Source organism: Neodiprion fabricii, chromosome 2, assembly GCF_021155785.1.
Source record: "Neodiprion fabricii isolate iyNeoFabr1 chromosome 2, iyNeoFabr1.1, whole genome shotgun sequence".
Taxonomy (NCBI): domain Eukaryota; kingdom Metazoa; phylum Arthropoda; class Insecta; order Hymenoptera; family Diprionidae; genus Neodiprion; species Neodiprion fabricii.
The window spans coordinates 34,171,410-34,185,164 of NC_060240.1; the positions used below are offsets into that span (position 1 = coordinate 34,171,410).

General features: G+C 38.4%; 1 protein-coding gene across 6 annotated transcripts in view; it reads right to left on the reverse strand.

Annotated features, from left to right (window-relative positions):
• Nucleotides 1-7,603: 7,603 nt before the first annotated feature.
• The window catches only part of LOC124175394 (POU domain, class 6, transcription factor 1), a 164,007-nt gene continuing 157,855 nt past the window's right edge, over nucleotides 7,604-13,755 (reverse strand). For 4 of the 6 annotated variants that reach the window (XM_046555601.1, XM_046555600.1, XM_046555603.1 and 1 more), the window contains 3 exons: nucleotides 12,580-12,663; nucleotides 11,135-11,286; nucleotides 7,604-11,046 (listed from right to left, as the gene is read on the reverse strand). In XM_046555601.1, the coding sequence (XP_046411557.1) occupies nucleotides 10,919-11,046; nucleotides 11,135-11,286; nucleotides 12,580-12,663 (364 nt within the window). In that variant the 3' untranslated portion in view covers nucleotides 7,604-10,918. The remainder of the gene's footprint in view (nucleotides 11,047-11,134; nucleotides 11,287-12,579; nucleotides 12,664-13,755) is intronic. The other 2 variants (XM_046555604.1, XM_046555602.1) reach the window with 1 other exon arrangement.

Genomic DNA, 13,755 nt, shown 5'->3' on the forward strand with positions numbered 1-13,755 from the left:
GCTAATAAAATTTCTCGACTTCCAGGATAAACGCTCCGTGGTTCCTGATTCACGTTTACAATAAATTATTTCAATTCGTTTTTCGCGCAATTCCAAATTCGGTAGCTGTCAGTCCGCTAATAAAATTTCTCGACTTCCAGGATAAACGCTCCGTGGTTCCTGATTCACGTTTACAATAAATTATTTCAATTCGTTTTTCGCGCAAGCCCAAATTCAGTAGCTGTCAGTCCGCTAATAAAATTTCTCGACTTCCAGGATAAACGCTCCGTGGTTCCTGATTCACGTTTACAATAAATTATTTCAATTCGTTTTTCGCGCAATTCCAAATTCGGTAGCTGTCAGTCCGCTAATAAAATTTCTCGACTTCCAGGATAAACGCTCCGTGGTTCCTGATTCACGTTTACAATAAATTATTTCAATTCGTTTTTCGCGCAAGCCCAAATTCGGTAGCTGTCAGTCCGCTAATAAAATTTCTCGACTTCCAGGATAAACGCTCCGTGGTTCCTGATTCACGTTTACAATAAATTATTTCAATTCGTTTTTCGCGCAAGCCCAAATTCAGTAGCTGTCAGTCCGCTAATAAAATTTCTCGACTTCCAGGATAAACGCTCCGTAGTTCCTGATTCACGTTTGCAATAAATTATTTCAATTCGTTTTTCGCGCAAGCCCAAATTCAGTAGCTGTCAGTCCGCTAATAAAATTTCTATAACTTTATAATCTTCTCATAATCTTTTTGGTAAAATATGTCGATAAAAAAATTATATTAAACCTTACACATTATTTTTGATTTGTTCTCATGCTGAAAATATTTATTAGTATTCGAGGTATAACTCGAGGTGGTTGGCGGTGGTCGTTGGGGGTGGTTAGGGGTGGTTGCGGGCAATCGAGGTGATTCAGGAAGGGGGACGAGGATTTGTGCTCGGTGAGTAAAACACTTTTATAATATTTCATGGCAATTGTAATTATATTTTATCTAAAATATTTCAAACTAGTCATGTTTACATTAAATTATTTCAATTCATTTTTCGCGCAAGCACATATTCAGTAGCTATGAATAAGCTTCTACCATTTATTATGTTATCAATTAATTAATTAATCAATTACTCAATTATATTAATCCTTACACAATATTTTCGATGTGTTCTTATACTGAAAATATTTATTACTATTCAAGGTATAACCTGAGGTGGTTATCGGTGGTTGTTCGAGGTGGTTGAAGGTGGTCGGAGGTGGACGAGGAGGAGGATGAGGAGGACGAGGATTTGTGCTGGGTGAGTAAAACACTTTTATAATATTTGATGGCAATTGTAATTACATTTCATCTGAAGTATTACAAACTTGTCACGTTTACAATAAATTATTTCAATTCATCTTTCATGCAAGCACATATTCAGTAGCTATGAATAATCTTGTACAATTTATTATATCATCAATTAGTTAATTAATATTCTTATAATATTTAATGGCAATTGTAATTATATTTCATCTGAAATATTACAAACTTGTCACGTTTACAATAAATTATTTCAATTCATCTTTCGTGCAAGCACATATTCAATAGCTATGAATAATCTTGTACAATTTATTATATCATCAATTAGTTAATTAATATTCTTATAATATTTAATGGCAATTGTAATTATATTTCATCTGAAATATTACAAACTTGTCACGTTTACAATAAATTATTTCAATTCATCTTTCATGCAAGCACATATTCAGTAGCTATGAATAATCTTGTACAATTTATTATATCATCAATTAGTTAATTAATATTCTTATAATATTTAATGGCAATTGTAATTATATTTCATCTGAAATATTACAAACTTGTCACGTTTACAAAAAATTATTTCAATTCATCTTTCGTGCAAGCACATATTCAGTAGCTATGAATAATCTTGTACAATTTATTATATCATCAATTAGTTAATTAATATTCTTATAATATTTAATGGCAATTGTAATTATATTTCATCTGAAATATTACAAACTTGTCACGTTTACAATAAATTATTTCAATTCATCTTTCGTGCAAGCACATATTCAGTAGCTATGAATAATCTTATACAATTTATTATATTATTGATTAATTAATTGATTACATTAATCCGTACACAATATTTTTGATGCGTTCCTCTACTAAAAATATTCATTACTATTCCAGGTATAACCCGAGGTGGTCGGAGGTGGACGAGGAGGAGGACGAGCTGGACGAGGAGAAGGACCAGCTGGACGAGGAGGAGGACGAGGTGGACGAGGAGGAGGCGGGGTGGGTCGTGGGAGAGGACCTCTCCTCTCTTCAGAGGAGGGGGGGGGGGGAGAGGTGGGGGAGGGAAGGGGGCGAGGCGGGCGGGGCGGGGGAAGGGAAGGGAAGGGAAGGGAAGGGAAGGGAAGGGAAGGGAAGGGAAGGGAAGGGAAGGGAAGGGACGGGACGGGAAGGGAAGGGACGGGGAGGGGCGAGAGAGGGAGGGAGGGTGGGAGGGAGGGTTGGGAGGGAGGGCGGGAGGGAGGGAGGGAGTGAAGTGGAGGACGGATGTCAATGCGAGCCCGTTAAAGTTAATAGAGCAGAACACCCCCCCGCCCGCCCCTTCCCGCTCCCACCCTCCCTCCCTCCCTCCCTCCCTCCCGCGCCCCTCCCCGTCCCGTCCCTTCCCTTCCCTTCCCATCCCTTCCCTTCCCGTCCCGTCCCTTCCCTTCCCCCGCCCCGCCCGCCTCTCCACCTTCCCTCCCCCACCTCTTCCCCCTCGCCGCCACTCCTCTCCCGCGACCCACGCCGCCTCCTCCTCGTCCACCTCGTCCTCCTCCTCGTCCAGCTGGTCCTCCTCCTCGTCCAGCTGGTCCTTCTCCTCGTTCAGCTCGTCCTCCTCCTCGTCCACCTCCGACCACCTCGGGTTATACCTGGAATAGTAATGAATATTTTTAGTAGAGGAACGCATCAAAAATATTGTGTACGGATTAATGTAATCAATTAATTAATCAATAATATAATAAATTGTATAAGATTATTCATAGCTACTGAATATGTGCTTGCACGAAAGATGAATTGAAATAATTTATTGTAAACGTGACAAGTTTGTAATATTTCAGATGAAATATAATTACAATTGCCATTAAATATTATAAGAATATTAATTAACTAATTGATGATATAATAAATTGTACAAGATTATTCATAGCTACTGAATATGTGCTTGCATGAAAGATGAATTGAAATAATTTATTGTAAACGTGACAAGTTTGTAATACTTCAGATGAAATGTAATTACAATTGCCATCAAATATTATAAAAGTGTTTTACTCACCCAGCACAAATCCTCGTCCTCCTCATCCTCCTCCTCGTCCACCTCCGACCACCTTCAACCACCTCGAACAACCACCGATAACCACCTCAGGTTATACCTTGAATAGTAATAAATATTTTCAGTATAAGAACACATCGAAAATATTGTGTAAGGATTAATATAATTGAGTAATTGATTAATTAATTAATTGATAACATAATAAATGGTAGAAGCTTATTCATAGCTACTGAATATGTGCTTGCGCGAAAAATGAATTGAAATAATTTAATGTAAACATGACTAGTTTGAAATATTTTAGATAAAATATAATTACAATTGCCATGAAATATTATAAAAGTGTTTTACTCACCGAGCACAAATCCTCGTCCCCCTTCCTGAATCACCTCGATTGCCCGCAACCACCCCTAACCACCCCCAACGACCACCGCCAACCACCTCGAGTTATACCTCGAATACTAATAAATATTTTCAGCATGAGAACAAATCAAAAATAATGTGTAAGGTTTAATATAATTTTTTTATCGACATATTTTACCAAAAAGATTATGAGAAGATTATAAAGTTACAGAAATTTCATTAGCGGACTGACAGCTACTGAATTTGGGCTTGCGCGAAAAACGAATTGAAATAATTTATTGCAAACGTGAATCAGGAACCACGGAGCGTTTATCCTGGAAGTCGAGAAATTTTATTAGCGGACTGACAGCTACTGAATTTGGGCTTGCGCGAAAAACGAATTGAAATAATTTATTGTAAACGTGAATCAGGAACCACGGAGCGTTTATCCTGGAAGTCGAGAAATTTTATTAGCGGACTGACAGCTACCGAATTTGGAATTGCGCGAAAAACGAATTGAAATAATTTATTGTAAACGTGAATCAGGAACCACGGAGCGTTTATCCTGGAAGTCGAGAAATTTTATTAGCGGACTGACAGCTACCGAATTTGGAATTGCGCGAAAAACGAATTGAAATAATTTATTGTAAACGTGAATCAGGAACCACGGAGCGTTTATCCTGGAAGTCGAGAAATTTTATTAGCGGACTGACAGCTACCGAATTTGGAATTGCGCGAAAAACGAATTGAAATAATTTATTGTAAACGTGAATCAGGAACCACGGAGCGTTTATCCTGGAAGTCGAGAAATTTTATTAGCGGACTGACAGCTACTGAATTTGGGCTTGCGCGAAAAACGAATTGAAATAATTTATTGTAAACGTGAATCAGGAACCACGGAGCGTTTATCCTGGAAGTCGAGAAATTTTATTAGCGGACTGACAGCTACCGAATTTGGAATTGCGCGAAAAACGAATTGAAATAATTTATTGTAAACGTGAATCAGGAACCACGGAGCGTTTATCCTGAAAGTCGAGAAATTTTATTAGCGGACTGACAGCTACCGAATTTGGAATTGCGCGAAAAACGAATTGAAATAATTTATTGTAAACGTGAATCAGGAACCACGGAGCGTTTATCCTGGAAGTCGAGAAATTTTATTAGCGGACTGACAGCTACCGAATTTGGAATTGCGCGAAAAACGAATTGAAATAATTTATTGTAAACGTGAATCAGGAACCACGGAGCGTTTATCCTGGAAGTCGAGAAATTTTATTAGCGGACTGACAGCTACTGAATTTGGGCTTGCGCGAAAAACGAATTGAAATAATTTATTGTAAACGTGAATCAGGAACCACGGAGCGTTTATCCTGGAAGTCGAGAAATTTTATTAGCGGACTGACAGCTACCGAATTTGGGCTTGCGCGAAAAACGAATTGAAATAATTTATTGTAAACGTGAATCAGGAACCACGGAGCGTTTATCCTGGAAGTCGAGAAATTTTATTAGCGGACTGACAGCTACCGAATTTGGAATTGCGCGAAAAACGAATTGAAATAATTTATTGTAAACGTGAATCAGGAACCACGGAGCGTTTATCCTGGAAGTCGAGAAATTTTATTAGCGGACTGACAGCTACTGAATTTGGGCTTGCGCGAAAAACGAATTGAAATAATTTATTGTAAACGTGAATCAGGAACCACGGAGCGTTTATCCTGGAAGTCGAGAAATTTTATTAGCGGACTGACAGCTACCGAATTTGGAATTGCGCGAAAAACGAATTGAAATAATTTATTGTAAACGTGAATCAGGAACCACGGAGCGTTTATCCTGGAAGTCGAGAAATTTTATTAGCGGACTGACAGCTACCGAATTTGGAATTGCGCGAAAAACGAATTGAAATAATTTATTGTAAACGTGAATCAGGAACCACGGAGCGTTTATCCTGGAAGTCGAGAAATTTTATTAGCGGACTGACAGCTACCGAATTTGGAATTGCGCGAAAAACGAATTGAAATAATTTATTGTAAACGTGAATCAGGAACCACGGAGCGTTTATCCTGGAAGTCGAGAAATTTTATTAGCGGACTGACAGCTACCGAATTTGGGCTTGCGCGAAAAACGAATTGAAATAATTTATTGTAAACGTGAATCAGGAACCACGGAGCGTTTATCCTGGAAGTCGAGAAATTTTATTAGCGGACTGACAGCTACTGAATTTGGGCTTGCGCGAAAAACGAATTGAAATAATTTATTGTAAACGTGAATCAGGAACCACGGAGCGTTTATCCTGGAAGTCGAGTTTCACCGCGTAGCGGACACGAAACGCGGGATCCGGGAGGTTGAGAACCCGGTACTCGAAATACGTAGCGGACCCGAAGCGCGGGATCCGGGAGGTTGAGAACCCGGTACTCGAAATTTGCGGAGCGCGACTCTCATCCGTCCGCTCTACTGCGCGGTTGTTTCCCGACTGAGGAATTCGGCTAGCTGATTTTGAATTGGTGACGTCACTTTCTGAACATCCGACATCCAAACTATGGTTTCGAACTTTGATACCATGTATGATGATGTATGATGTATGATGTACGATGTATGATGCATGATGTATGATGATATGATATGATGTATAATGATTTTAGTTTTCACATTTCATACAAGAAATACGCACTTTATCTCTCCTGCCGATTCCAGACTCAAGCGGCCAGGCCCTTCGATGGTCAGCCGTTGACTGAAGATATATTCTTCAGTGAACGGGTCGGCTAATAACGCTGCCGTTCTGCGACAGTTGGATGATGAAAAATTTCGCTCGTATCTTTCAAATGTGTGTTAAAATACACTCGAAGTGTTAAGAAGCGTCGTTCTTTCTCTCCCTATCACCTTTACCTAGGTCTTTAAATCACTACGCAGCGTTAAATACTGTCTCATATACGAAGCATCCATTTCATCTCGTTCAAAATTAGCGCATCCGTGATGTATTACAGTTACTCTGAATTTTTTTCCCATACGAACACTTTTCGAAAAACGATACTGCTCCTCCACCCAACGCAGATACTTCACTTGCGACGAGCTAAAACAGCGTTTCGATTCTATGCCTATGAAAATTCAAGATCGAGAGAGCAAATGAAGAGTTGTTGGAATAATTATGAAAATTAATGTTATCGAATACATTGTCGAGCAGGGGGACGAAGAGGACGAAGGTGGTCGGAGGTGATCGGAGGTGTTCGGAAATGGTACGCGGTCGTCGGCGCTGTTAGGAGGTGGTAGGGGGTGGTAGAAGGTGGTCGGTGATGGTAGGAAGTGGTACCTTCTACGCTCCCAGGCCCACCTGGGCACACTTGCCCGCCGAAAACTGGTCCGAAAAATTTATCCAGGGGTATCCGTCTTTATATTCTTCAGTCAACGCTTCAGATTTACAGAGATTGCTAGCCGAAAGCGGCTTCCCGCAACCGAAAATAGCTGGATTTTCGCGTGCGTCAAATTGACTCTCGTAATTGGTTAGGTCAATGGATCTGAACTACATTTTTAATGGAGTAATTCAAAAATCTAGGATCTTAATTGGAATGTGAAAAAATGAAGAAAATATATATTTTCAAAATCAGCCAGAATTCACCGAAGAAATTTCAATCTGATCAGCCGGATCCTTTGCTGCTGTTCTTAGGGACCGAAAGCTTTTTCCCAGAGATTCGATTTTCAGGACTCTTTTTCGACGAATTGGACCATCAGCAATTTGGAAAACGCGTTTCGAACAAACTCAAATGTCCCAATTCAAAACCAGAACACGATTTTTGAGATTAAACTTGATTCGGAAGAGTGATTTTTTGAACCGAATTTTATATACAATCAGTAGGGATCGTTCGATTAATGTACGATATTCTCGTTCACGCATAAATATCAAATAAATCTCTCCACATACAATAATCGTAATGGTAGATCTAGTTACGTTAAATAGACATCACACAGTCTTTACCACAATATACTTTTTTATTTAGTGGACACCTACTAGGTTTACAGGTATTCGCTTACGTACTAAATTGTGTTCATTTTTTTAAATACGTACTACGAGCTAACATTAAAGACAGTGTTTATCCTAATTGTATACTTATGTGCTTAGTTGTCGACTGTGTTTAGTGCGGTCAGCGAGTCAACCAATTCGAGTAACATACATGCGGAAATACTGATTTGTTACTATATCAAAGTCTAAATATTTATTCGGCAAGCTGTATACTATAATACTCGAGATAAATGTTTTATTCAGATCGCCAGGACTGACAATGAGTCAATTCTTATTTCGTTACACCTTTCGTCATAACGGAAAATACATACAATCGCGTAGTTACAGGATATATCCAATCGGTTTCTACCGATATTGGTTCAATCGATATCTGTACGTCTGTGAATAGAATTAGTTGACTTCGTACCAGTCTCAATAGTCTTAACTTCAATGAATTGCCGGTTGTATTGTGATTAATTAGCTTAATTTGCATTCTCTATTTACATTCCAAGATTTGTCCAGTTTATTTATAAAACGTAGTAGGAACTTTGGTTTCGCTGGGCAATGTTTTGGAGGCAGTTTTCTCCGAATGATTATTTACATGCAGCAACACTTTAATTTTTATCTAGGGTTCGACAAGTTTCTAACAAATATTCTTTTATCGTTTAACTCTCAAGACCAATGCCAAGTGTTTTTTGTTTTCGTTCTATTTTGTCGCGGGGCGAAGCAAGAATCACTTGTTCCCGCAATTTTATCAAATTGCGTTTGATTGTTTTTTCTGAAAACTGCCACAAAACATTCGCCCGTGGATCTATCTTCCTTAGAAATATGACACTCACGAATACAATTCACATTCTCGATACTAATATGAATATTTGAGTAACCTATCAATTGTGTATATACATATATACCCTATATATGTATATAGGTGTTCGTATGTATGCGTATGATATACTTATGCATACACATATATATATATTTATATATGTATATTGTACATATATCATTTTTTTATTTTTCACGAAGAAAATACACATGATTTCTACAATTTATTCATTTCTTTTTCATAACAAAATTTAATAACCGGAATATCTCTGTACAAACGCTTTTTTTTTTATCTTTATCAAAAGGACAACACGCACGATTCAATTATTTTCACAATCAAAATTTTGAATTTTGAATTTTATTATACAATTTTTTTAGGAATAAAATTACTTTGCTCTTTATTTGTTTGTTTTTTTCGCCTAAAGTAAATTTTCTTAAATACTTTTTTGTTTTTCGTTAATTTATTTTAACCATGTAAATTTTCTTTCCATGAGTCTAGCTATTTCATAGCCGTAACATTAAAAGTATATTTTTGTATTTTGTTATTACAATATACGGTTTTATTTACAGGCTATCCTTGCGGATTCAAAGATCGTTATAATAATATTTATTAATGGCTTAACAGTTTAACATACGGGTACGAATTAGCCCCTAATATCTAAATTAGAATACTTTTATACATACCTATCGTTAATCGGTATTTATTTATATATTTATAAAGGTATATATTCATATTCGTATGTGTATAATACCCTATGCGTATCTACCGAACTTGCAATCATTTGAGAATGAGATCCATTTTACCAGGGGCTTCGAAACGCGAGATTTCAACGGCCGTTGTGATACAAGTATATATGTCTTATTATTATATCCCACCATCACTGCATGTACCAAGAGACAATTGATTTGGCTCATATCGATACGTACGATGGTTCGTTTGTATATTGTTTTATTGCTTAAATCTCAGATTGATTACGGACCGGGATTTTACTTACGAGAAAAGGTTTCCGGGAATGCTGGATTTTCCGCAGACAAAATAGACTGGTTTGGCAGTGGGGATTACAAAAAAAAATTAGTCGATATTCACGAATTAAGAAGATTCTCGATGAAGCCCCGGAAAAGGAGTTTCAGTATAGCTGAGAAAACGCGATAATTAACCTGAAGAAATGAGACGTGGTTGTGAATTCAAAATCTATACTTCCTACAATGTATGGCAAAGGAGATGCGGACTAGCGTTACGTGGAAAAAAAAAAAAAAAAAAAACGAAGCAAATCAAAATGAAGAGTGGAAATTTTTTGTCTCGTATTTTTAAATAATAAATACATCTCATCGATACAACACGTTTAAGAGTATTGAGAGAAACGTTGCATGTAATACGCGTACTTCGTGCACTTTCAGACATTATTGCGATTCATGTATATATTCATGTATATATGATTGCTATAGGTATTTTATTTATCCATTTCTCATTTATTTATTTTAAATATGCGTTTTCGTTATTAAATATCTATATTACGGTTCGTACGCGTACGAAAAGTTTCTAAAGAGTAATACTTGTACTCTGATCAATTTATTCATTCGTATTTGGACGTATTACTATTTTGGTTCAACTTCCAGTCATCTTCGCCTTATCGCAGCAGATCCAGCTGGAATATCGCAATTAGATTTCGTTCGCGTTCTTCCGGGTAGAGTCCAGACACACGCATACTTACGCACTCACACAACTTTCTCAACGTCTGTTGCGTTGGCTCACATTTTCACTTTCTTTACACGGCGTATTAATTATAGGTACGATCACAATACTTTCTCTTTAGTATCATATATATATATATATATATATATATGTATACGTATTACTTGTCACATTTCAATTTACCGTAGCTATTGTTATTGTAATTGTTATTATTATTATTATTTATCCATTATGTGTGACGAGTGTTTTTTTTTTCCTTTTTTTCTTCAATTATTACTATAATTATTATTACGAATAACATTATTGATGTATTTATTTTCGGAAAGTACGGTTTTTATTATATTTAATTTACGGATTATTACACCGCTGTCGGAACGATGTAGAAATTGGTGTGATAATTCTATTCTCCGGCACGCGTAATTGTATTCTACTTATTTTGATATTTATTCGAGAAAAAAGTAAACATGAAACAAAGTTCCAACTTTCACTATGCATTGTTGCGTTTATATGTCACGAACGGTGTATAAGATATTCAAATAAAAAATGTTAGGCAATTTAATTTCAGTTTATCATTCACCTATCATGCATGTATAAAGTATGTTTTATAGCATTAGAGTTTTTTTTTTTTTATACCACCCGTTTCACAGTATTACGTACGTAAGTTTGCACTTAATCGTACCAAGTATAGCTTTACGCACCCGTCGTATAACGTTTTTCACTCCGCCAACGAAGTGAGAGCAATTTATTGTTAGAGCGGAAAAAGGTCGCTTAAACGACCCCCTTGGACGACATCATTCTGACGGTGTTCTTCAGGGCTTGTCGTTTATTGCAAAACCAAATTCGGATCACTTCTCTCTCGTATCCCAGCTGATGAGCCAACGCTGTGATATCGGTACCTGGAACAAGAGTACGAAAATATTGCAGGCCGAATGTGCTGGGAAAGGAGTAAAAATAGGCTCTAGCGTCAGACGTGCGAGTTCTTACCGGATGGATGAGTGTTCCTCTCAAAATGTGCGTTCAACAGTTCCAGTGCCTGCGGGGTGAACGAAGTCCTTCGTTTCCGCTTCTTGCTCGGTTCGACACCGATAAAATCCGTAAGATGATTAGCCCCGCTTTTGTACCTGTAATCGTTTGCACTGTTTTGAGTGAAAGTCTGACGACCTCTCGGCGTACGGTAAAGATTCCTCGTCAGAATCGTCCGAATGCACGAATCTACACCCTAACAACAACTCGGATATCTATTCTCTACGAAATGAACCGCAACATTCTTACAGCTTCGAAATCACCTCAGCCTGTGCGGACCCGAAGGCGTGCGCAAGAATTTTATTCAATGTGATCGAAGCTTCGAAACGTACACCTGATGTACATATGTGAAGTAGGGGGCTTCCGGAGATTGCGAATAAAGCTTTCGGATACCACGGTGCCGGTTAAAGGCTCGAGTTTATTCTGCAGATTTCCGTCTAAACCGTACGAAGCGACGAAGGGTACAGAGTGAATTCGAACGGCGGCATAAGATATTTCTACGAATCGACGAAAACAATATGCTAATGGAGATCCGCGGAGCTCGAAGGAGGCTGCAGGGAAGTCGGTGAGGGGGGTCGGAGAGCGAAAGCGAGAGCGTCGAGGGGAGAAGGAGGTACATCAGGAACCTGATTTTAATTAGTCCACAGTTTAATTACTCGGCAGATAAATCGTGCACGTGCACCGCATAAACTAGCTCCTTTCATTTTTTCGTATACACGAGCCCCGAGACACGCTTGCACTTAAAAGCTACGCTCCGGGACTCCGAGATGGGAACCAGCCGCTGCAGTCCCTAACTTTCGACCGCAAATTCCAGAAAACGACGCCCTCGTCTACAACATCGGTCCATCCTGTTCCGTACAAATTTACCCGACACACACAGAGAGAAAGAGCCAGAGAGAGACAAACCGACTCGGCCGGCTTTCGTTACGATTGTTAAACCGTCCGCATCCGTGATGATGTTCCGATCATGACCGATTGCCGGTTGAAATTCTTTAGGCGTGCATGACTTACCGATCAAACCGGTAAGGCATGCTACGGGCGTGACCGCCGCGATTATAATACACAGGCTTACGGATCTCGTCGACGAAGCTCGGAGCGCGATTCGAGACTCGAGCCGTGATGATCTGCGGACTTCTCGATCGCCCGTTCCACGCTCTGTCGTTGGGAATGAGAAAATTTCGCGATTAAACCCTGGCTAATTAACGTAACCGGTATTTATCGCAGGGCACGAATATCCGATTAATCGAAATTGGGTTCAATTAGTTAATGGTATCCGATTACGTGACGCGCTTGACCTCACCGATCTGTGTAGATTTTAGCGCCGAAGAAAAAAAGGAAAGAAAGCAAAAACTGACGAAAGATCGATTTCGAATGGATTTCGTTGATCAATGCCGATCGCAACTCACCTCTCCTCGGCCTCCTGCATCCACATTTTCAATACCGGCTTTATCTTCTGCGCGCTCTTCGGCGTGATGTCTAGTTTTTCAAACCTGAAGACAAACGTGGGAAATTATGTATGCAACGTGGAATTTTTAATAATTACGCCAAAGGAGGCTGCGCGAATGAGCACAGAAAAATGATTTATTGTTTAAGAATCTCGCATTCAAAATTGAGGAAATGATTTTACGAAGGGTGTGTAAAGGAGCATTAATTAAGCGTACGAAATATCTACATGCAATAATTCGATTTAATAATCATGACAAGAGGACATTGACAAGGCGGTCATGCAAGAGTTTTTGGTGATGTTTTGCTTTATGATGTTGCCAACGCAAACTAAATTAATTTTACAAGAGAATTAGAAGAAGAAAAAAAAGGTTGCCCACAGAAATATCTGAAAAATCATTATTGTGAAAATTCATTTGACTTTTTTTCAATATGTGTTGGCGACACCATTGGTCCAAGCTTGCCAATGCCCTGGCTCGAAAAACTTACTTATCGTTATTTTAGTAATGCTCCCTTTTCAACGAAATTATCATGAGAAACATAGTTCAAATCTGACCGCAGCTATACCCAAATATTATCCTTTCAACTACGACACAACAAGGAGAGAAAGAAAAATTGTAAAAATAAAAAACGGAATGGAAAAAGAAAACAGTGGTGAACTTTTGTAAGCGAATAAGAAGACATGGTAGGAAGATGTAATGAAAAATCAGGAAGAACCTAGGATGTAGACAGGAAAAGCACAGATCGCAATTTTTATCATGTATCGTCGTTGTTTCTTTGAACGATCATTGAGTCGTAACCTCCGATAATCGGTGACGAATGAAACAAAGTTTAACGGTACGTTACGGAACAAGAACTCTATTAACGGTTAAATTATAATGCGATAATAATAAAGAAGTTGTTCGTCATGCTGTACAACTGCGTAGCGATAGCTTAGGTACGTTTGATTCGATACTTTCGGCTGAATCGCTAAATTGATTCATTACATCCTTCCATGTTTTTCTTTTCTTTTTCCACGCTTTTGTTCTCAGAGATTTTGAAGTCAATTCCGACCGACGACTGCCGAATATTCATTAAAACCAAAGTTATTACTCAGAATCGTGAACGATCGTATGATTGCAACACTTGGATATAACTGC